The sequence below is a fragment of the Bos indicus genome, chromosome 2 (assembly GCF_029378745.1).
Source record: "Bos indicus isolate NIAB-ARS_2022 breed Sahiwal x Tharparkar chromosome 2, NIAB-ARS_B.indTharparkar_mat_pri_1.0, whole genome shotgun sequence".
NCBI lineage: Eukaryota > Metazoa > Chordata > Mammalia > Artiodactyla > Bovidae > Bos > Bos indicus.
The window spans coordinates 4,900,841-4,924,364 of NC_091761.1; the positions used below are offsets into that span (position 1 = coordinate 4,900,841).

Genomic DNA, 23,524 nt, shown 5'->3' on the forward strand with positions numbered 1-23,524 from the left:
CTCCATGGCCTCACCAGTGGAATGCTCTCAGATTTTTGCAATCTGAGAAGTGAAAAATAATATCTCAATATAATTTTAATTTGCTTTGATCTTGTTTTAAGATATCTTTTATGAATTTTAGAGCCCTTAATATTTTCTCTTTTGTGAATTGTCATATCTTTTGTCCATTTTTCTACTGGTTTATTGGTCTTTTTCTATTGAGTTATTGATTTCTAGGGTCTCTGTATTCATTAAGGAGATTAACCTTTCGTTCTATAAATTTTTTTAAGATTTTTTTTTAATGTGGACCATTTTCCCCTTAATTTTATTTTTTTATTGAAGTATAGCTGATTTACAATGTTGTACCAATCTCTGCTGTAGAGCAAAGTGACTCAGTTATATACATATAGACATTCTTTTTTTAATATTTTTTTCCATTATGATTTATCACAAGATCCTGAATATAGTTCCCGGTGCTACACTGTAGGGCCTTATTTATCACAAGACATTTAAATTCAACAGCCTGAGGCTTGACTTTTCCCCAGTCCTTGCTCAGCACAAGTGGAAATGTTAAACATCATCCTTAGTAATAGATCTGTTGATGTTTATAACTGAGTGAATTGTACCATACTGTTCTGTTAGTAATAGAGCAGAACAGTACTGAAGACCTGAGCCAGGAAATTCCCTTTTATCAAATGACACAAAGTCCACCCTCTGGTTTAAAAGTTCCAGGTAACAAAATGGAAAATAAATTCATATTTAAAACATAGCCCACCAGGCTCCTCTCTGTCCATGGGATTTCCCAGGTAAGAATATTGGAGTGGGTTGCCATTGTCTTCTCCAGGGTCATGTGGACCATTTTAAAAGTCCTTATTTAATTTGTTACAATGTTGCTTTTATTTCATGTTTTGGTTTTTTGGCCAGGAGGCATGTGGGATCTTAGCCGCATGACCAGGGATGGAACTTTACCTAGAAGGTGAAGTTTTAATCATTTCTCTTAACCACATAGAGAAGGCTCTATGATAGTTGAATACACATTTTTTAAATTCCTAGTCATTTATCTTTTGGTTTTGTTAATGGTGTGTTGTTTCTGCCATGCATATGTTTTTACAATTGTTTTACTATTGTGTTTAATTTTTTGTGTGTAGTCAAAATTTTCAGACTTTTATGGCTTTTGGCTTTTCAATCTTTGTCTGAAAGTTTTTTCCCTCTATTTTTGTTAGGGAATTCTTAGGTGGGGTTTTGGTTGTTCACACACAGTTTTGCCATTTATAGTGTTCTATGACTATTTTGTTAATTTCATATATTCTGGCCATCCTTCCATGTGAGGGCTAAAGATTTGATTAGCTAGTATTAGTGGCGGTGTGGTGTGCCATGGTATTGATGTTTAATGATTCATTATCCTCTACTCATGGGCTTTCAAGTGGGTCCAACTTTTCAGTATTCTGAACGATGTGGCAAGGACAAATCTCGCATGTGTCTTAGTGAGTGGTGAGTCTGGGATGTGCGAACGCTGCACAGAGCTGGAAAGCAGGCTTAGAACGCACTTGTTTCTTTTGTTTCTTCACCTGCAGGGACCCCTAGCGGCTCAAGCACAAGAAGGCAGGTCAGACTTGGAGACAGCTTCTCTCACAGAGAATAGTGGTCACTCACCTAGAGCCAGACATTCTGGAGTGTGAAGTCAGGTGAGCCTTAGGAAGCATTACTACGAACAAAGCTAGTGGAGGTGATGGAATTCCAGCTGAGCTATTTCAAATCCTAAAAGATGATGCTGTTAAAATACAGTATGTCAGCAAATTTGGAAAACTCAGCAGGGGCCACAGGACTGGAAAAGGTTAGTTTTCATTCCAATCTCAAAGAAAGGCAGTGCCAAAGAATGCTCAAACTACCGCACAATTGTGCTCATTCCACGTCCTAGCAAAGTAATGTCATTTAAAATCCTTTCAGCTAGGCTTTAGCAGAATGTGAACTAAGAATTTCCAGATGTAGAAGCTGGATTTAGAAAAGGTGGAAGAATCAGTGATCAAATTGCCTACATTCGTTGGATAATAGAGAAAGTAAGGAAATTCAAAAAAAGATCTCCTTACTGACTATGCTTAAGCCTTTGACTGTGTGGATCACAACAAACTGTGGAAAATTCTTAAAGAGATGGACATACTGAACCACCTTATCTGTTTCCTGAGAAATCTGTATGCAGGTCAAGAAGCAATAGTTAGAACCGAACATAGAGCAATGGACTGGTTCAAAATGGAGTACGTCAAGGCTGTATATTGTCACCTGGTTCATTTAACTTCTGTGCAGAATATGCCGTTAAAATACCAAGTTGGATGAATCACAGCTGGAATCAAGATTGCCAGGAGAAATATCAACAACCTCAGATATGCAGATGATACCACTCTAATGGCAGAAAGTGAAGAGAAGCTAGAGCCTCTTGATGAGGGTAAAAGAGGAGAATGAAAAAGCTGGCTTAAAAACTCAATACTCAAAAAACTAAGATCATGGCATCCAGTCCCATCACTTCATGGCAAATAAAAGGGGGAAAAGTGAAAACAGTGACAGATCTTATTTTCTTGGGCTCCAAAATCACTGTGGACAGTGACTGCAGCCATGAAATTAAAAGACACTTGCTCCTTGGAAGGAGAGCTATGACAAACCTAGACAGTGTACTAAAAAGCACTTTGCCAGCAAATGTCTGTATAGTCAAAGCTATAGTTTTTCCAGTAGTTAAATGTAGATGTGAGAGTTGGACCATAAAGAGGGCTGAGTGTCAAAGAGTTGATGCTTTCAAATTGTGGCACTGGAGAAGACTCTTGAGAGTCTCTTGGACAGCAAGGAGCTCAAACCAGTCAACCTTAAAGGAAATCAACCCTGAATATTCATTGGAAGGACTGCTGTTGAATCTCCAATACTTTGGCCACCTGATGGGAAGAGCGGACTCATTGGAAAGGACCCTGATGCTGGGAAAGACTGAGGGCAGGAGGAAAAGGGGGCAACAGAAAATGAGATGGTTGGATAGCATCACCAACTTAATGGAGATGAGTTGGAGCAAACTCCGGGAGATAGTGAAGGACAGGGAAAGCTGGCATGCTACAGTCCATGGGGTTGCAAAGAGTCAGACATGACTTAGCAACTGAATAACAACAACAAGGGTCTTGAAATCTTCTGATTCAACTGCCTCATCTAACACAATAAACTCAGAGCTTGACACAGAACCCAGATTTCTGACCCCCGAGTCTGAAGTTCTGCCAGTGCCAGGCTGCTCTTGATATCGTATGACTTTTCACTCCCAGAAATATTCAGCAAGTTGCAGTGTCTCAAAAGACTGGGAGGATAATTCTTGCATGGTTATCAGTCAAGGGAAACAGTGTTCAGGACTGCCACAAGCTCATTTCTCCCATGTCTCTTCTCTGTCTTTAGTATCCTTAGGGGGAAAAAACAGCCTCCCTTCTGAGTGGCCTCTCTACCACCAGCTGTGCTGGGACTAGAACAAGGAGTGGAGAGAGATGGTGGTCTTCAAAATGCAAGGCAGCCAAGACTCAGAAAGTGTATCTGTTCTGCTCCAAGATCTATCCTTTGGAGGCTCTGAAAGACAGCCACCTGGTGGAAAGGGGCTCTGGAAAACTCTCCCGGAGCTGTGTTTGCATTTGCAACCACAATGCTTTAACTAAGACATACACTTATTTCAAAAAGCCTGTCCTATCTCACTAAGTTAATGGCTTCTTGAGTACAAAACATAGATCTGACACTTCCTTAGACCCCTCTGGCTCTCTGCACATTATGGTGTATTTGGTCTGCTTCTATTTCTCCATTCTCTAAACCATCAGGACAGTTAGAATTTTTATGTTAAAATTCAGTCATTATCTTTTTGTAATTGCATTGCTTAGGCCAATTACTTTCATAGCTGTTGGTTATGTATGTTTGGTGAAACTACAAGATCTTTATTGACAGGATTTTCAGTGTGTTCTCTTCTGGATTTCTGCCCTATTCACTCACCTTATTACACAGGTACAACCTCTTAGAAGAGAGGTTGATCTCTTTGGAAGAGAGGTGAATCCTGAGCCCTTTTCTACTAAATGGAAGGGAATGAATTTTAAAATTTTCTACCTTTAGTTCTAGGCACTGTTAATTCCTTGCTCTTATGATTCTCACAATAGCTTAATAAGATGTCATTCCTACAGCTGAAGGGGTAGACTGGGATTTCAAAGTTGTTTTCCACTGTATGTACAGGGGAAAGACTGCCTATGAACTCTCTTGCAAGAAAATGGTAATTTCTAGAGAAACCATCCCTCTCTCTTCCTTTCCATGTCCTTTTCTGGAGCCTAGAACTGGGTTCTGCCAGAGTATTCTGACTGCCTAACAATGGTTCCAGGATTATCAAAGCTGGGATGTGGCTTCACTAATGACATTCTGAGAATTCACAGCATAGCTAACATCATAAAATTCATAAATCTGAACTCCAAGGTAGAATGTGGACTTTTCAGGGCACCACATGGGTCCTTACAGCAGGCGAGATATGCCTTGAAATCCAGTCCAAGATGTATGCTTTACCAACTAACGAACGAAATGCCCTATTTCTGCAAGTCTTTCAGAAAAACATCTATTTCTGCTTTATTGACTGTGAAAAGCCTTTGATTGTGTGGATCACAATAAACTGTGGAAAATTCTTCAAGAGATGGGAATACCAGACCACCTGACCTGCCTCTTAAGACATCTGTATGCAGGTCAGGAAGCAGCAGCTAGAACTGGACATGGAACAACAGACTGGTTCCAAATAGGAAAAGGAGTACGTCAAGGCTGTATATTGTCACCCTGCTTATTTAACTTATATGCAGAGTATATCATGAGAAATGCTGGGCTGGAAGAAACACAAGCTGAAATCAAGATTGCCGGGAGAAATATCAGTAACCTCAGATATGCAGATGACACCACTCTTATGGCAGAAAGGGAAGAGGAACTAAAAAGCCTCTTGATGAAAGTGAAAGTGGAGAGTGAAAAAGTTGGCTTAAAGCTCAACATTCAGAAAACGAAGATCATGGCATCTGATCCCATCACTTCATGGGAAATAGATGGGGAAACAGTGGAAACAGTGTCAGACTTTATTTTTTGGGGCTCCAATATCACTGCAGATGGTGACTGCAGCCATGAAATTAAAAGATGTTTACTCCTTGGAAGAAAAGTTATGACCAACCTAGATAGCATGTTCAAAAGCAGAGACATTACTTTGCCAACAAAGGTTCGTCTAGTCAAGGCTATGGTTTTTCCTGTGGTCATGTATGGATGTGAGAGTTGGACTGTGAAGAAGGCTGAGTGCCAAAGAATTGATGCTTTTGGACTGTGGAGTTGGAGAAGACTCTTGAGAGTCCCTTGGACTGCAAGGAGATCCAACCAGTCCATTCTGAAGGAGATCAGCCCTGGGATTTCTTTGGAGGGAATGATGCTAAAGCTGAAACTCCAGTACTTTGGCCACCTCATGCGAAGAGTTGACTCATTGGAAAAGACTCTGATGCTGGGCGGGATTGGGGCAGGAGGAGAAGGGGACGACAGAGGATAAGATGGCTGGATGGCATCACTGACTCGATGGACGTGAGTCTGAGTGAACTCTGGGAGTTGGTGATGGACAGGGAGGCCTGGTGTGCTGCGATTCATGGGATCGCAAACAATCAGACACGACTGAGCGACTGAACTGAACTGAACTGAACACCTCCTGCAGAATATTTCCTATACTTCCTCCAATCTAAAGACAGTAATATTGTCCTCTCTGTTTAAGACAAAAATAAGCAAGAAAATAGACTTTATTCAGGGTATTGCAATAGGGAGAATACACCAGATATGAAGATCAGAGTATCTAGTTCAGGGGAGATGGGGTTGTCTCAGACTTTCCTAGAAAGGAATGTGTGATGACTTATAGTTGTGATTGATCTGCAATCAGAAGTTTCAACTGGTAATGAGAACAGAAAAATGCTTATTCCTGCATCTAGTTATTTTGGGGCTTCCCTGGTAGCTCAGCTGGAAAAGTATCTGCATGCAATGCAGGAGACCTCTGTTCAATTCCTGGGTCACGAAGTTCCCTTGGAGAAGGGACAGGCTATCCATTTCAGTATTCTTGGGTTTCCCTGGTGGCTCAGATGGTAAAGAATCCACTAGCAGAACTGGGTTCCGTGCCTGGGCTGGGAAGATCCCCTAGAGGAGGGCATGGCAACCCATTCCAGTATTCTTGTCTGGAGAATTCCCATGGACAGAGGAGCCTGGCGGGCTACAGTCCAAGGAGTCTCAAAGAGTCAGACACGTGCACAACTAAGCACAGCACAGCACTAGTTAGTTTTAGAGGGGCAAAGACACAAACAGAAAGTTGCAAGATCTGAGCAGGTTCAGAAGAAAGGGGAAAGGTCTTCTGCCTTGTCATGGGTAAACTAGGGGGTCATCTCTAAGTCTTACAGTTCAGTTCACTTCAGTTCAGTTCAGTTTCTCAGTCGTGTCCGACTCTTTGCACAGAGTCGGACACTACTGAAGCGAATTAGCAGCAGCAGCAGCAGACGGTAAAGTCTTACAGGTTTCATAAAAGAGTGGAGAATAACTTTTACTTGAGAGATAGGAAGAAGGACGGTTCTTTACAGTCAGCTTTCTGACAAGTCAGGTAGTTTCTCAACCATTGTTGATTCTCACAAGCATGTAGTGCTCAAGTTTAACAATGTCACTTTAGCAAGATTTCATCCGGGAACCCTTCTGGAAGCAAAAACCTGTACTTCCCAGTGTAAACCAAATGGTTTCTTAAGATGGAAATTAAGTCGTAATTTTTAAAAAGAAAGGAAGAAAAATGCCTTGAAAAGAGGCTCTTTTGATCAGGCCACTTAGTAACACATCATAGCTCGCTAGGCTTCGAACTACAAGTCCCAGAGGGAAATGCGCCACTTCCCGTACTAAGGGCGGGAATCAAGAGCCTCGCTGCATGATGGGGACGATAGTTAATTTCCGTATGATGGAAAATTTAATTTTAGCGAGTCTTCATTTTTCGGAACAATAGTCCAGAAAGTATTCAAACAAAGCGCGGGCGGAGAACCCATAAAGTAACACTATCATCTCCATGGGGAACAGACCAGGTTCCTCCAAGGAGAAGATTGTAATTGCAGTCGCGGCTCCCGCTCAATTTTCCCACTAGTCTCCTTTCCGGCCATGCCGTGCGTCATTAGCGTTGTGTCTTCTCATTGGCCAGATGACATGAGCTAGCGCCTGCGCACTGCATTCTTTTGAGGGTCGTGGGCAGACGCCATTTTGGTCCAGAGGTGCTTCTGGGAAGTAGATTACCGACCCGCGCGCCTTGGTCGCGAGCAGGGTACGGCCTTTTCTGCCGGCGTTTGTAGGTCCAAGTGTGGGCGTCTGCCGCCGTTGCTACCTTACTCTCCGCAGTCTCCCAAACCTCCAGTTGGGCGGGAGCCTCTGAGGTTTGTTTGAGTACCTTCTGGAGCCTCTGAGGCGCAGGCAAGCGCCGGCAAGGAAGTGACGGGGGCGGCGCGGGGCCCAGACACTCCCCGCCGAGAGCCGCCTGCCATGGACTCGGAGTATTACAGCGGCGACCAGTCAGGTGAGGCAGGGACGTAGGGGACAGGGCTGGGGGGCGGTGCGGTTACTCGACCGGGCTTGGCCACGCACTCCCGCGGGGAAGAGAAGGAGGCCCTAGAGACGTTCTCTCCCGGGACTGGGTCTGATGTTGACTGAGGCGTAGCGGGAAGAGCTGGCAGCCCGTCTGCGGACCCAGAAGTTAGAACCTTGGAGAGGGAATTCTGGACGGAAAGCCGTCTTCCAGATTGGCGAAGGATGTTGCTGAAATGGGAGCCACTTCCGTATATCAAATGCTTACTGTGTGCAAAGTACTAGGAATGGCCTCTCCTGATAGGGCATGTCTTTGAGGAGTTGAGAGTGATTTTCGAGAATCCCGGGGAGCTAGCTGTTCGGTGGGGGTGCAGGATCTTACCTAGACTTTTCACTTGGAGTTGAAACTGGTTTGACTATGCCTGCAAACTAGTTTCTCCCATTAAAGATAACATCGGAGTTGAGTTGTATACGTATTTTAGAATAAGATGTGTACCTCTGGGGCTTACTAGTGTTTTTTGTGCCTTTCCTTCACCTTGAGATCTTTCCCCTTTCTCCTCCCTCAAGTTCTTTCTTTTCCTGTTTATAAACACGGGACCCCACTTTGTTAACACAGTGCTGGGCACTTGGGAACCAAAGACGAATAAGGCAGAACCTCATGGGGAATAAAAACATTACTTTTGCTTTCCTATTGTGTTCTAGTTCCAGTGAGTATTCTCTGTCAGAAGTGCTTAAATAAATTTCTAAGCATGAACTACCTTCTTTTCTGTTTTGCGTTCACATCGATTCTAGTATAAGACGACGAACAGTAGTGACTGCAAACACGTTTCCAAACATATTCTGCTGTTTGGCTTTAAACGTTTTCCTGATGTTTTCAAAATAGTTGTCAGTTTGTTTGTGTTTTTAAATTTAACATGCTGAAAGACATGAAAAGTTAGCAGTTCCCTGACTTTTTTTTTAGCCGTTTTTGATGTTTATCCCTGTATTCCTAACTTATGCTATCTTGTTGCATCATTTTTAGGCATTCTGTAATTATTTCCTATTATGCTAGGACAGAGTTTTAACCTCTTCTGCCCCTCCCCACCCCGATTCTGACCGTTGAAGCATAACTTTTCATTACACTTCAAATTTTTTAAATTATGACTATATAAGAAAAAGGTTAAATATATGTATATTCAGTACTCCTTAGCTGAGTAGAATAGTTCATTAGTAGGATAGTGATTTCATTCTTAAACTCTTCCTGTAGTTGGCTGGTTCATATTTTAAATTTTATTTTTATTAAACTTTTAACCAAGGCTTCCTGTATCCTCCAACAGCTCTGAATTCCTCTCAGTACAATTTTACTTTGTATTTTTAAAGTATTGGTTAAAAATAGGTAGCTTTGTTTTATAATAGTATAGTAGTATATGCTTTTACTTCAAGGAGTTTACACTGTTTCTGGAATGGAATTCTGTATGCTCTTCATTCATAAACAAATACTATACCAGGTAGTGTTCTCCACTCCAGGGATTCATCACTGAACTAGAATCTCTGCTCTTTTGGCACTTTTATTCAAGTGAGGAAAGAATCACGTTGAACAAAATTAACTTGGAAACTCATGTAGTCCTTTAGTAGGTGGTAAGTAAGTGCTGTGGAGAAAATAGACTTTGTTATTTTAACAAAGTTGAAAGTACACACTGTTATTTAGAATTTGTTGACTTGGTTCTTAGTGGCATTTCTTAAGCTTCACATTCCTTTAATGATATATTTTCACTGCCAAATGTGCCAACAGTACAGGGTATGACTGTGAGTATTTATGTATGTATTGTACTTGTTCCCAAATTAGTAGTATTAGTTATGCTTCATCAGTGGTAACCTTTGCTCTTACATTATTCTTGATTCATTGTGTTCATTTCAGTTGAGGATGTCATCCATCTTACTCCTTAAGTGGGTTTTTGTTTTATTTTTAAGCAGATGATGGTGGCGCTACCCCAGTGCAGGATGAACGGGATTCAGGGTCAGACGTTGAGGATGATGTAAATGAGCAGCACTCTGGATCAGACACTGGAAGTGTAGAACGTCATTCAGAGGTATTGGCTAAACAACATCTTTGGGGAGGCTTTTCCCTTGCTTATTCTGTGAGACTTGTTTTATTTAGGAGATGTAGAGACCCTGTCACGGGGTCTAGGCTGCAAACCCTTCAAAAATAATAGAGAACTGCTTTAAAAATAAATAGGGATAGTCTGGTTACGTATGAAATCATAGGGAGTAAGGACTGATTGAGTCTCATTTTGGATAGTAGGCAGTCTCAACTGTGCTTATTGATTCAGAAAACAGGTCAGGTATTTGATATTTGACTGGACTTCCTCATTCCCAGAATGATGTCCTAATCCGATGGTGAGGATTTGAAGTCTGAAGAAATACCAGTTGAAACAGAAAGTTATGGGGATTATCACCTGCTACCTTTGTGTCATTTTAATTTGCTTGCCTGGTTATACAGTCCTGTACTACACAATGTTAACAAAATAAAATTGAGGCTTTTAAAAAAATTCAGCTGTAAGTTTGCAGTAAAACAAACTGAAGTGTAGGAATGATAAAGATGGCCAATATGCCATATATTTTGCACAGAAAATTGCCCAATTTTAGGTTATTACATGCAATAATAGATGCAGTTGTTAGAGATTGTATTATTGACTTTGTCCTTTGATATGTCTCTAGTTTAGCCATATATCCAACAAATATTTATTGAGCAGCTGCTATGTGTCAGGCTCTTTTGACATATCAATGACTTAATGAGGTTCCACTGCCACGAAACTCCTCCTTTTAGACTTGTTTTCCAGTAGCAGAAGAAAGACATTAAACAGTATACTTTAAAAAAAAGAAAATTGTATAGTTTGTTAGAAGATGGTAGCTGCTGTGAAGAAAGAAGAAAGAATGGAATGGAGGGTGCCAAGATGGAGGGCAGACTTGAATGTTGAATAGGGAGGTGCATGTAGGCCTTATTAAGAAAGTGACATTTGAATCAAGATGTGAAAGGAGGTGAAGGAATAGCTACATGGCTATGTAGTGAATGAACATTCCCAACAAAGATCTAAGGTGGGAGCCATTGTGGCTACAGTAGAATGAATATGGGGCAGACGAGATCAGAAGTGGGAAGAGGGCTTATCTTTTAGTTATTTTGGTGTCATTTTGGTTTTTTGTATACTATTAAGCATTTAGACTAAATTCTAAATGATAGGTAGAAATTACTTGATAATGTAAACATTGTTTTAGTATATTTAGTGTGTGACGTCTTAATTTCCCATTTTGGAAAACCGCATCAGGAGATTGACTCATGGCTTCATGCTTCAGTTATAAGTGTGTTATAAATGTAGTGTTGACTTTCTTTTTTTCAACTACTTTTATTTTTTTAATGAGATGGGTTCTAAATAAATAAATGTGCATGTTGTAAATTTAGAGATTATATGAAAGTTTAAAAAAGAAATTCAGCATACTCCTGTCACAGAAATATTAACTTTTTATATTATTATATAAAAAATATATTTCTCCTGCATTTTTATTCTTATATAGAATGTATGTATATGTTTTAAGTTACTTGAAATATATATATATATGTCTGTATAACAGTTTTATCTCTTCACTTAAGATTTTAAATACTGCCCCATGTTATTAAAGATTCTCGCTAAGTGTAATTTTTAATGGCTGCTTAATATTTCATAACATGGATGAACTATTACTTATTCAGCAGTTTCCTAATTGTTAATATTTAGACTGTCTAGCTATTGTCAGTGAAGTCTGCCATGAACATACTTTTGTGCTTTTCATAGATTTTCCCCTCCAGAAAGGTTATTCTAATTACTAGTAGTTTTGAGTAGCAGTTGTACCCTTGAAAAAGTACAGTACATTATATGGAGCAGTGCAGATTATAGCCCCATAATTTGAAAGATGTGTATTAGTTTCCTATTGCTGCCATAACAACCAGATACAAATTTAGTAGCTAAAAATAACCCCAGAGATTTGTTTCTTAAAATTCCAGAGGTCGGAAGTCCAAAGAGGATCTCACTGGGTTAAAATAGGGTGTCACTGGGGCTGTGTTCTTTCTCTAAGGGAGAACCTGCTTCCTTGCCTTCTTCAGCTCTACAGGACACTTGCACTGGTTGGCATGTGGCTTCTTCCATCTTTAAAGCTAGAGCTGTAGCATCTTCAGATCTCTCAGACCTTTGCTTAGTTCCTCATATGTCAGTTTCTCTGACTTTCCTCCCTCCCCTGCATAAAGTGAAAGTGAAAGTGAAGTCATTCAGTTGTGTCCAACTCTTAGCGACCCCATGGACTGCAGCCTACCAGGCTCCTCCATCCATGGGATTTTCCAGGCAAGAGTACTGGAGTGGGGTGCCATTGCCTTCTCCAATGCATGAAAGTGAAAAGTGAAAGTGAAGTTGCTCAGTCGTGTCCAACTCTTTGTGACCCCAGGGACTGCAGCCCACCAGGCTCCTCCGCCCATGGGATCTTCTAGGCAAGAGTACTGGAGTGGGGTGCAAGGATCCCTATAATTATTACTATATTGGGCCTACTCAGGTAATCCAGGATAATCTCCCTATCCTTATTTATATCTATACATTACTTTTGCATATTTACAAGTTCTGTGGTCATCTTTTGTGGGGCATCATTTTGCCTGGTGCAAGATGGTACTCACAACTTGATTTTCCAAATAATGTTTTTCCCATTTGGATTTTGGAGTTCTACAGGCCAGGTTTTGTTTGTTTTTTAGTTCATTTTACCTGTAATACTCACTCTGCATGTATTTCTTTAGATCTCTAAGGAAAGTGTTGAAGAAGATCAAGATAATATTTTAAAACTTAAAGTTAATACAATCAATATGATGAAAAAAATAGCAAAATCTTAAAGTCAAGATTAGTAACAGTGCTTTAGTGGTCCATATTGGAGCCTGAAGCAAAGAAAAAATAAGTAATACATATCCCAGTGTTTAAATTTTGATACTATGTTCATGGATTTTTTTTATATGTCAAATTTGACCTTTAAAAATAACACCTTTTTTTTTACACAGCTTTATTAAGATAAACTTATATACCATACAATTCACCCATTTAAAGTGTGCAATTTAGTGATCTTTAGTATATTCACAGCAGTACAACCATCAACATAGTCCTTTTTAGAATATTTTAATCACATCAGAAGGAAACCCTTTAGCTGTTACCTCTTTACCACTCCCACCCCCCAGTTAGTCATTCAGTTCAGTCGCTCATTCGTGTCTGACTCTTCGAGACCCCATGAATCACAGCATGCCAGGCCTCCCTGTCCATCACCGACTCCTGGAGTTCACCCAAACCCATGTCCGTTGAGTCGGTGATGCCATCCAGCCATTTCATCCTCTGTCGTCCCCTTCTCCTCCTGCCTCAATCTTTCCTAGCATCAGAGTCTTTTCCAGTGAGTCAGTTCTTTGTATCAGGTGGCCAGAGTATTTGAGTTTCACCTTCAACATCATTCCTTCCAATGAACGTTCAGGACTGATTTCCTTTAGGATGGACTGGTTGGATCTCCTTGCAGTCCAAGGGACTCTCAAGAGTCTTCTCCAACACCACAGTTCAAAAGCATCAATTCTTCGGTGCCCAGCTTTCTTCACTGTCCAACTCTCACATCCATACATGCCTACTGGAAAAACCATAGCCTTGACTGGAGGGACCTTTGTTGGCAAATTAATGTCTCTGCTTTTTAATATGCTATCTAGGTTGGTCATAACTTTCCTTCCAAGGAGTAAGCGTCTTTTAATTTCATGGCTGCAGTCACCGTCTGCAGTGATTTTGGAGCCCAAGAAAATAAAGTCTGCCACTGTTTCCACTTTCTCCACCTATTTGCCATGAAGTGATGGAACCGGATGTCATGATCTTAGTTTTCTGAATGTTGAGCTTTAAACCAACTTTTTCACTCTCTCACTTTCATCAAAAGGCTCTTTAGTTCTTCACTTTCTGCCATAAGGGTGGTGTCATCTGCATATCTGAGGTTATGGGTATTTCCCCCAGCAATCTTGATTCCAGCTTGTGCTCCCGCCCTTGAGCCCCTCCTTATTTTGGACATTTCATATGAATAGGATTATATAACATATGGTCTTTTATGACCGGCTTCTTTTCACTTAATGCTTTCATATTTATCCAAGTTGTAGCATGTGTTAGTATTTCTTTCCATTTTGTGATCAGTAGTATTCCATTCTTTGGATAAATCACATTTGTTTATCCATTTGTCAGTTAATGGGCATTTAAATTGTTTCCGCTGTTATTTTCACAGTTGCTGCATCAGTTGACATTCCTACCAACAGTGCAGAGGTGTTCCCTTTCCTCCACATCTTTGCCAACACTTTTTATTTCTTGTCTTTTTGATAAGAGCCGTTCTGACAGGTGTGAGGTGGTACTACTGATACTGTGGTTTTGATGTGCATTTCCCTGATGATGCGTGATCTTTTCATGTGTCTGTTGGCCATCTGTATGTCTTCTTTGGACAAATAGCTATTTAGATCCTCTGCACATTTTGTTTTTGGGTTATTTGTTTTCTTAATGTTGTGTTGTGTGAATTCTTTGTGTATGTTGGATATTAACCCCTTAACAGGTATGTTTTTTGCAAATAATTTTATCCCATTAAGTAGGCAACTTTTTTGTTTTGTTGATAGTTTCTTTTGCTGTGCAAAAGCTTTTTAGTTTGATATAGTTCCATTTGTTTATTTTAGTTTTTGTTTCCCTTCCCTGAAGAGATGTGTCCAAAAAAATTTTGCTAAGACTGGCATCAGGAGTGCACTACATATGTTTTCTTTAAGTTTTTAATCCATTTTTAGTATATTACTATATATGGTGTGAAAGTAATCTAGTTGGAGTCTTTGCATGTAGCTGTTCAGTTTTCTCAACACCATTCATTGAAGAGACTGTTCTTTCCCATTGTATATTCTTGACCCCTTTGTTGTAGATCACTTGACCACAGGTGCTTCTGTTAGTTTCTGGGCTCTCTATTCTGTTGTGTCGATCTGTGTGTCTGTTTTTTATGCCAGTACCATACTGTTTTGACTACTGTAGCATTATAATATAGTTTGAGATCAGGGCATATGATATCTCCAGCTTTGTTCTTTCTCACGGTTTTGGCTATTCAGGTTCTTTTGTGGTTTATTTTAGGATTATTTTTTCCTAGTTGTGTTAAAAATGCCATTGCAGTTTTGAAAGGGATTGCATTGAACCTGTAGCTTGCTTTGAATAATATGGTCATTTTAACAATATCAATTTTTCCAGTCCATGAGCATGGATTAGCTTTCTTTTTATTTGTGTCTTTGGTTTCTTTCATCAGTGTCCTAGTTTTCAGTGTACTCTCCTTGTTGGTTGAATTTATTCCTAGATTTTTCATTCTTCTTGATGCAGTTATAAATGGGATTGCTTTCTTAATTTTTTCTGTTTTATAGTTCATTTTTAGTGTAAAGAAATGCAACAGATTTTTTGTTTGTTGATTTATACCCTGCAACTTTACCAAATTCACTGATTAGTTCTAGCAGTTTTCTGGTGAGTCGTTAGGGTTTTCTTTATATATTACGTCATCTGCAAATAATGACACTGTTGCTTCTTTCTGTTTTGGATGCCTTTTATTTCTTTTTTACTGACTTCCAATGCAGTGTTGTGTAAAAATGTTGAGGGATGGCATTTGTGTCTTTTCCTGATCTTAGAGGAAATGCTTACAGCTTTGCACCATTGAGTGCAAAGTGATATTGGCTGTGGGCTTGTCCCATGGTCTTTATTATGTTGAGATACATTCTCTCTTTACCCAGTTGGTTGAGAGTTTTTGTCATTAATTGATGTAAAATTTCGTCTGCTTTTTTTTTTTTTTGCAGCCATTGAGACGATCATGTGATTTTTAGCTTTCATTTTGTTAATATGGTGTGTCACATTAATTTGTGGATATTGAGCCATCCTTGCATCCATGGAATAAATCCCATTTGATCATAGTGTATGTCTTGCTGAATTTAGTTTGCTAATAATTTTTTGAGAATTTTTACATCTATGTTCATCAGGGCTATCGGTCTGTAATGTTCTTTTCTTGTGTCCTTGTCTGGTTTTGGTATCAGGGTAATGCCGGTTTCATAAGATGATTTTGGAAATGTTCCCTCCTCTTTGGTTGGCACCATTTGAGAAGGACTGGTATTAGTTCCTCTAAACGTTTGGTAGAATTCGCCAGTGGAGCCGTCTGGTCCTGAGCTTCCTAATGCTGGGAAGTGTTTCAGTACTGACTCAGTCTCTTCATGGTGATCCATCTGTTCAGATTTTCTGTTTCTTCTTGATTTGGTCTTAGTTTGAATGTTTTAGGAATTTGTTTCTTATAGATTGTCCGGTTTCTTGGCATACAGCTTTTTAGTTTTTATGATCCTTTGTATTTGTGTGGTGTCAATTGTAATGTTGACACCTTTTCTTTCCTTTATAGTTTAACTTCTTTCCATCCTCTTTTTTTCCCCCCTTGGTAAGTCTGGCTAAAAGTTTGCCTATTTGTTTATCTTTTTAAAAAACAATTCTTAATTTTATTGATCTTTCTGTTGTCTTTTTAGTCTCTTTCATTTATTTTTGCTCTAATCTTTATTACTTCTTCTAATAACTTTGGGCTTAGTTTATTCTTTTTTTCCAGTTCCTTGAGGTATAAAGTTGTTGTTTAAGATGTTTCTTTTTTCTTAATGTAGGCATCTATTGTAACCTTCCTTCTTAGAACTACTGTACTGTTTTCCATAAGTTTTGGCATATTGTATTTCCATTTTCATTTGTCTCAAAGATATTTTTTGAGTTCTACTTTGACTCATTGGTCATTCAGTAACATGATGTTTGATCTCCACATATTTGTGAAATTTTCTGTTTTCTTCTCATAATTGATTTCTATTTTCATACCATTGTGGTTGGAAAAGACGTTTGGTATGATTTCAGTCTTCTTGAATTTATTAGGACTTATTTTGTGGCCTAACATCGATCTATACTGAAGTTTGTTTTATGTACACTTGAGAAAAATGTGTACTTTGCTTCTGCTGAGTGAAACATTCTGTAAATGTCTCTTCAGTCCATTTGGTCTAACATGGTTTAAGCCCAGTACTTCCTTATTGATTTTCTGTCTGTTCTGTCCATTGTTGAAAGTGAGAGGTTGAAGTCCCCTACAATTATTGCATTGGTATCTTATTTTTTCTTTCAGGTCTGTTAATATTGAGGTGCTCTGATTTGGGTGCGTAAATATTTACAAATGTTAAATTCTCTCGTTGGAGTAACTCTTTTGTCATTATATAATGATTTCCTTTGTATCTTATAGTTTTTGCTAAAAGTCTATTTTCTCTTATTATAAATATAGCTAATACCATAGCTACCTTTGCTTTCATTTGGTTTCCATTTGCCTGGAATATCTTTTCCATCCCTTTTTTCCTCAGCCTGCATGTGTTCTAAAAGCTGAAGTGAGACAGCACATAGCTCAGTTTGTTTTTTCCCCAGCCATTCAGCCACTCTGTCTTTTGGTTGGAGAATTGAGTCGATTTACCTTTAAAGTAAATATTGATAGTTCGGGGCTTATCATTGCAATTTTGTTCATTGTTTTCTTACTGTTTTGCCATTCCTTTTTTCTTTCTCCTGCTCTCTTCCTTTGTGATTTGATGATTTTCTGTAGCAGTATGCTAAGATTACTTACACCTTTTTGCTTTGTGGCTTACCATGAGGCATATGTAAAATTATCTTTTACCAGTCTCTTTTAGGCTGATAACTTCAAGTACATGCTAAAGTTATTCCTTAATGTAATACAACTTTATTCCCATCCACCTTCTTTATACTGTCATTGGGAAGCGTTAAATCTTAGTCGCTCAATCGTGCCCGACTCTTTGCGACCCCATGGACTGCAGCCCACCAGGCTCCTGTGTCCATGAGATTTCCAGGCAAGGATACTGGAGTGGGTTGCCATTTGGTTGTCATTGGGAAATGCACATTATATTCTTATATATTGCAGGTTCAGCAATACAATATATACGTATTTGTGCACTGTTGTTTTAATCAATTACATCAAGAAAGGAAAAAATACAGATTTTATAATCACACAGTTACCTTTACTGGTGGTTATTGTTTTTTTCATGTAGATTCACTGAGGTCACTTGCTTTCAGCCTGAAGAACTTCATTTAGCAGTTCTTGTATGGTAGGTGTGCTAGACAAATTCTTTCCTCTTTTGGTCATCTGGAAAAGTTTTCTTTTTTTTGTTAACTTTTTGAAGAAAGAAAGAGAGAAAGTGAAGTTGCTCAGTCGTGTCTGACTGTTTGCAACTCCGTGGACTGTAGCCTACCAGGCTCCTCCGTCCATGGGATTCTCCAGGCGAGAATACTGGAGTGCGTTGCCATTTCCTTTATTCAGTTTTTCTTTGAGCTCTTTGAATATGTTATCCCACTGCTTTCTGGCCTCCACTGTCTCCGTTGAGGAGTCAGTTGTTAATCTTACTGTGTTGTTATTTTATGTGATCAAATTTCTGTTTCTGTATATATTGTGTATTTGATATGATATTGTCATCATACCTTTATTTTTTTAAGCATGTTTATAAATGGCTGCTTTAAAGTCTTTTTTGATAAATCTGGTATCTGGTTGCTATCACAGGCAGTTTCTGTTGTCTGCTTTTTTCCTGGTTATGGGTCAACTTTCCAGTTTCTTGGCATACCTTTTCATTTATTGTTGGAAACTGGATGTTTTGAATTGTTTAATGACTGGCTGGATTATTTTAGTGAATTCTGTTTCCTCACCCACAGCTTTAAATCTCTAATGTTGCATCCTCAGATGTGCAATTTGGGACATGCTGACTGTCACCTGAGATGATAATAGTATTAATAGGGCTCTTTTTTTCCTCTTTCTGTGACCGTCATCAGCTGTTAAAACTCCACAAATAGCTCTGTTTTTTTCAGCATTGCCCTATGGCATAAATTGCTCAACAAGTTAGTCTGGCTCCTTCCAGCTATATTATTACCTGCTTATCTCCTGCAAACTAGCTGGCCTACAGTTTATCTATATTTTGAATCTCCTCCTAAGTGCATTTCACCACAACTTCCTGTGAAAGTGCCTTAGCCTGAACTTCCCCAAGCTTGGTTACAGATGAAGTTGGTTTCTTTTGGGAAAAATTAGAAGCTATCTGGTTTACTGCCTGCTTTTTATTATTTATGTATATATTTGGCTGTGCTGGGTCTTCGTCTCTGCGTGCAGGCTTTCTCTAGTTGCAGTGGATGGACTTCTCGTTGTGGTGGCTTTCATCTCGTTGCAGAGCACGGGCTCTAGGCACACAGGCTCAGTAGTTGTGTACGGGCTTAGTTGCCCCACAGCATGTGGAATCTTCCCAGACCAGGAATCAAACCTGTGTCCCCAGCATTGGTGGGCTGATTCTTAACCCCTGGACCACCAGAGAAGTCCTACTGCCTGCTTTTTCCCCAAGCAAAATCTCTGAGCCAGGGATCTGGAGTTTGGGGCGGGAAAGGGTGATGGCACATTTCTCTCTGAGTGACATCCCAGTTCCAGAAGCTGAGCTCGCAGTGTGGGGTGGGGATTGGATAGCAACCTGAAGTGCTCCTGGCTTGCCTCTCTTGGCATGGAACCACTGTGCACAAATTCGGGCAAAGGCGATAAGGCCTCCAGCACTCTCAGTGTGCTCTGCCCCCAGTAGAGCCTTCTTACTATGATTGGGAGCCACCAGTTTCAGCTGCACTTGCTGGGAACTTACCTACAGCAACAGGTAGCTGGAGGCAGAATGAGAAACACTGACATCATGCTTTTCCTGGGAAGAAACCCCACCCTCGGGAGCTAGAGGAAGAGAGTACCCTGGTTTTGACTGCAGCAGCCTGGAGTAGAATCATTTTCTTGTTCATCTCTGAGGGTGGAAGTAAGGAGTAGTATTGGTTCAAATACCAGCTATTTTTGCCTTTCTTACCAAATTTTTGTAGACCTTCTTGGATAGATGCTTCTTTATTTGCTCTTTGTCTTTAGTACCATTTCCAGAGGCTTTGAATGGTTGTAATAATTTTTTTTTAATTTATACTTAAAGGTGTGTCTTTTTATTTCCTCTCAAGTTTTCTTTTTTTGGCCACACCCCATGGCATACAGGATATTAGTTCCCTCCCCAGGGATCAAACCCTCACCTACTGCAGTGGAAGTGCTAAGTCTTAACCACTGGACCCCCAGGGAAGTCCCTGAATGGTTGTTTTTAAATACTTGTAACAGATTTCACTGTTAGATGGACACACTGTTAGTGTGTCAGCAGAGCATACCAGAAGTTTTCACTTAGCCTCATTTTTATCTCTCTTTACTAGTTGGTTGAAGCTGTGTTTCCCAGTTCACATTCCAGAAGAAGCCAGGCTGCTTTACTTGTTACTCTGGTAACACAGTCTCTGCTGGGACCTTTGGCTCTTTCATCTCATTGGTTCTCCTGCTGTGTGTGGATGTGGCCTCCCCTCCACGGAGAGCCGCCCAGCTAAACAGATGATTCTGAGTAAGCCAGCTGTTGGCATTTAGAGGCAGTCCTTTATATTGCAGGACATTTAGTATCTTGGTTCCAAAGCATTAAATAAAATGGTAGTAACATACCCTCTCCAGTCATTGCTAACCAAAGGGCCTTTGCATTCACAAACGCCCCCTTAGGGGAGGACTCAGAACCACCCTCAGGTTGAGAACACTGAAATGGACAAATGAGGCAAAGAAAAATAAGAAAGGAAGCAGTACGTGTCCAACAAAATGAAAATTAGTAATTAAAATATAAAGAGAACATTTCTAAGAATGGCAATGCAGCCATTACAGTTGTTTCCAAAAAAATATTTTGTGAAATGGGAGAATTCAGTGTGTTACTTGAAAGATACCAGCCATTAAATTGTGATTCTAGATCCTTATTTACTGTTTTAAAGTAAATTCACACAGAGAAGAGATTGAGAGGAAATTTCTCGTAAAAAATGTAAATAATGGTGATCTTTGGGTTGTGTTGTTGAAGGTGATTTTAATATACTTTTCTGTGTTTGCACATTAATATTTGAAATCATAGGAAAATAACTAGAATAACTGTCCCATCATTTTATATAGTTACCTATTTTTATTAGCATGCATCAAATAACTATATTTAAAAATTACATAAAGGGCACATACAAAGGACTGTAGGAGGATGGGAGGGTGGGCTAAGTAGACTCTGAGGAGTGACTGACATTACCAGATAGAGAAGCCAGTTAGAGGTGGTGGTGATAATTCTAGCTGGAGAGAACCACAGGTTTAAAGGCCTAGAACTGAGAAGCACTTGTGTTTCAGGAGTATTATGGCTGGAAAGTAGGTTTACTCCTAGGTGTTGTATTCTTTTTGATGCAGTGGTAAATAGAATCACTGTTTGACGTTTCTCTTTCTGATCTTTCGTTCTTGTGTATAGAAAGGCAACAGATTTTCTGAGTATTAATTTTGTAACCTGCAAATTTACCACATTCACTGATGAGTTCTCGTAGTTTTCTGGTAACATCTTTAGAATCTTCATGTCATCTGCAAACAGTGACAGTTTAACTTCTTTGGAAACACAATTTTTTAAATAAAGCAATTTGAGCATGAATGCAACCTAGTTATAACTAGTTGCCAGTTCTAATTTTTGTTGTTTTATTTGAATATTCTCTTGAGCAGCATGAAATTAGTTGTGGATTGTGATCAGCTGTTTTTTGTTCCACAGAAAATATATGGAAAGTAATGTGCATTTTAGAATCCACTTTAAAAAAAAAAAAAAAAAAAGAATCCACTTTATAGGTTTTATCTACATAGAAAAGTAATGGTCCCCTCTTGAGGGTCTCACAGGAAAAAATAGTGTATGGGGCTATTGAGAAAGAGGTTGTTTGGAAATAGTGCCTGGCTTCTCCTTTTTTGCTGACTGTAGGCAGAGGCTAATGGGCACAAGTATCCATCTTTGGTTGAAGTTGGTGACAGCCCCATTAGCCCCAGCTTTACTTTGAATTGAGAAGAGATAGCAGTCTGCAATCATTTGGGTCTTTGCACAGAAAGGTTGTGCTAATATAAGGAAAGCGTTCCTATGAGGAGTACACTGAAGCCCGTAGAAGATTCTTTTCAGACATTGCTCTCCTTGTTTACCCTATTTGATAGCACTTCTTTCAATTCCATTTATGTCCTTTCTTTGTGTTAGGTTTCAGCCTTTGTCTTTGAGTCTACCAAATTTATGAGAAAAACATTTTGCTTTGGTTCTTTTTTGTTAAGCATTATCTTGTGGGGTTTGTTTTATTTGTATACTGAAGGTAAAAGATAGGTTTTGGGTTACTTTTCTTAAATGGTCTCTTATCTTAAGGTCATTTGTTCATTCATATTATGAAGATAAATGTAAAAACATCACCTTTTAGTGAGGTAGATGCACAAGACGCTCTGGTGACATGAAAGGAGGAGTGACTGACCAGCTCAGCCTGCAGAGATGATGCATCTGAGCTCTGTCTTCAAGGGTGAATGTCTTATAATTAATAATTGGTTGTAGATGATTAGCAACATACAGTGAGTGCTCACAGGCACATGCATTTGGTCCTCTCAATATACCGACCTCTAAGTTATAAATACTATTTCTGACTGTCAGATTGAGGACTTTGGGAAGTTAAGGTAATTTCCCTAAATTTTACAGAAGAAGATGAGCCATGAACCTAGATGGCCTAGATCTTATAGACTCTTAAGTCCACATTGTGAACTCATATTGCTCAGAATCCATTCTACCTAGAGAGAAGGATGAAAGAGGCTTCAGGAAGGGGGTATTTTTGCCTCATGTTGAGATATGAAAAGGACAAGCTGAGGTGAAAACATGGAGTAATGTAGTGAATCTGTAGTTCCATGTGTCTGCAGTAAAATTTTAATGTGCAGTTAGAGTCACTTGGATTAGATGTCAAAATGCAGATTCTTTGACCCCCTTCCCCAGATTTACTATCTAAATACCTGGAGAGGAGAAGCACAAAATCTGTGTTTTCACCAAAGCTTCCCAGGTGATTCTTAATGCAAGAGTTTGGGAACTGCTGGTGCAGTGCATAGAGTTGATGCTGGTGAAAGGGCAGAAGCGAGTCTGGAGAGGTAGACGGGAGTTTGCTTCATCATTATAAACTTTTTATTTTTAGTTACTTATTTGTTTTTGGCTGTGCTGGGTCTTCATTGCTACGTGGACTTTTATCTAGTGGCGGCCAGCAGGGGCTACTTTCTGGTGTGCGGGCTTCTTACTGCACTGACTGCTCTTGTGGAGCATGGGCTCTAGGGGGCGCGGGCTTCAGTAATTGTGGCTCCCAGGCTTTAGAGCAGAGACTCAGTAGTTGTACATGGGCTTAGTTGCTCTGAGGCATGTGGAATCCTCCCAGACCAGGGATCAAACCTGTGTCTCCTGCATTGGCAGGCAGATTCTTTACCACTGAGTCACCAGGGAAGTCCCATCATTATAAACTCCTAAACTTTGTGTAGACATTTTCTTTTTCTAGTACCCAGCAGAAGTGTTTTTGTTTTTGACTGATTCTAAGATCAACCAGCTTTTGACAAAAGACACTCAGGTATATATCTTTTTTTTATTATGTGTATGATTGCTGTAAAGCTGGAGTTTCACAAAGTCAAAAGCCTTGCAGCCCTTCAGGAGCTACACTGGATTAACAGCATTGTGTAATAAAAACTGGATTTCTCAGATCCTTCCTTATGCTCTTACAGTGATATGTATTGTCAAAGCTCCACAATGAGGATTTAAAATTTATCTTCTTGAACTAAGATCCAGTGAAATATGTTTTGGAAAATGTTCCTGTAAATACTTCCTCATGGAATTTACTATGTGACTTGGTGTTGAATGTTTTACCAATTTATGATGAAGGGTTGGTCTGCAAGTTCAACTCTTTTGAGTTTAATTCTTTTAATTAATAAGGAGGAAACAGTTGTCCTCAGTTTTTTGGTTCTTTACAAGGAATTCTATTTGACATTCTTA

The 23,524-nt window shown here is 39.5% G+C and overlaps 1 protein-coding gene across 11 annotated transcripts in view; it reads left to right on the top strand.

Moving 5' to 3' along the window:
* The first annotated feature begins 7,239 nt into the window (after positions 1-7,239).
* The window catches only part of IWS1 (interacts with SUPT6H, CTD assembly factor 1), a 49,501-nt gene continuing 33,216 nt past the window's right edge, over positions 7,240-23,524 (top strand). For 4 of the 11 annotated variants that reach the window (XR_011570251.1, XR_011570252.1, XM_070801805.1 and 1 more), the window contains exons 1-2: positions 7,241-7,558; positions 9,517-9,635. Coding sequence is in view for 7 of the 11 variants with exons in the window: in XM_070801805.1 (XP_070657906.1) it covers positions 7,525-7,558; positions 9,517-9,635 (153 nt within the window). In the remaining 4 variants the exon portion in view is untranslated. Of the gene's footprint in view, positions 7,559-9,516; positions 9,636-23,524 lie in introns of all 11 variants that reach the window. The other 7 variants (XR_011570254.1, XR_011570255.1, XM_070801814.1 and 4 more) reach the window with 4 other exon arrangements.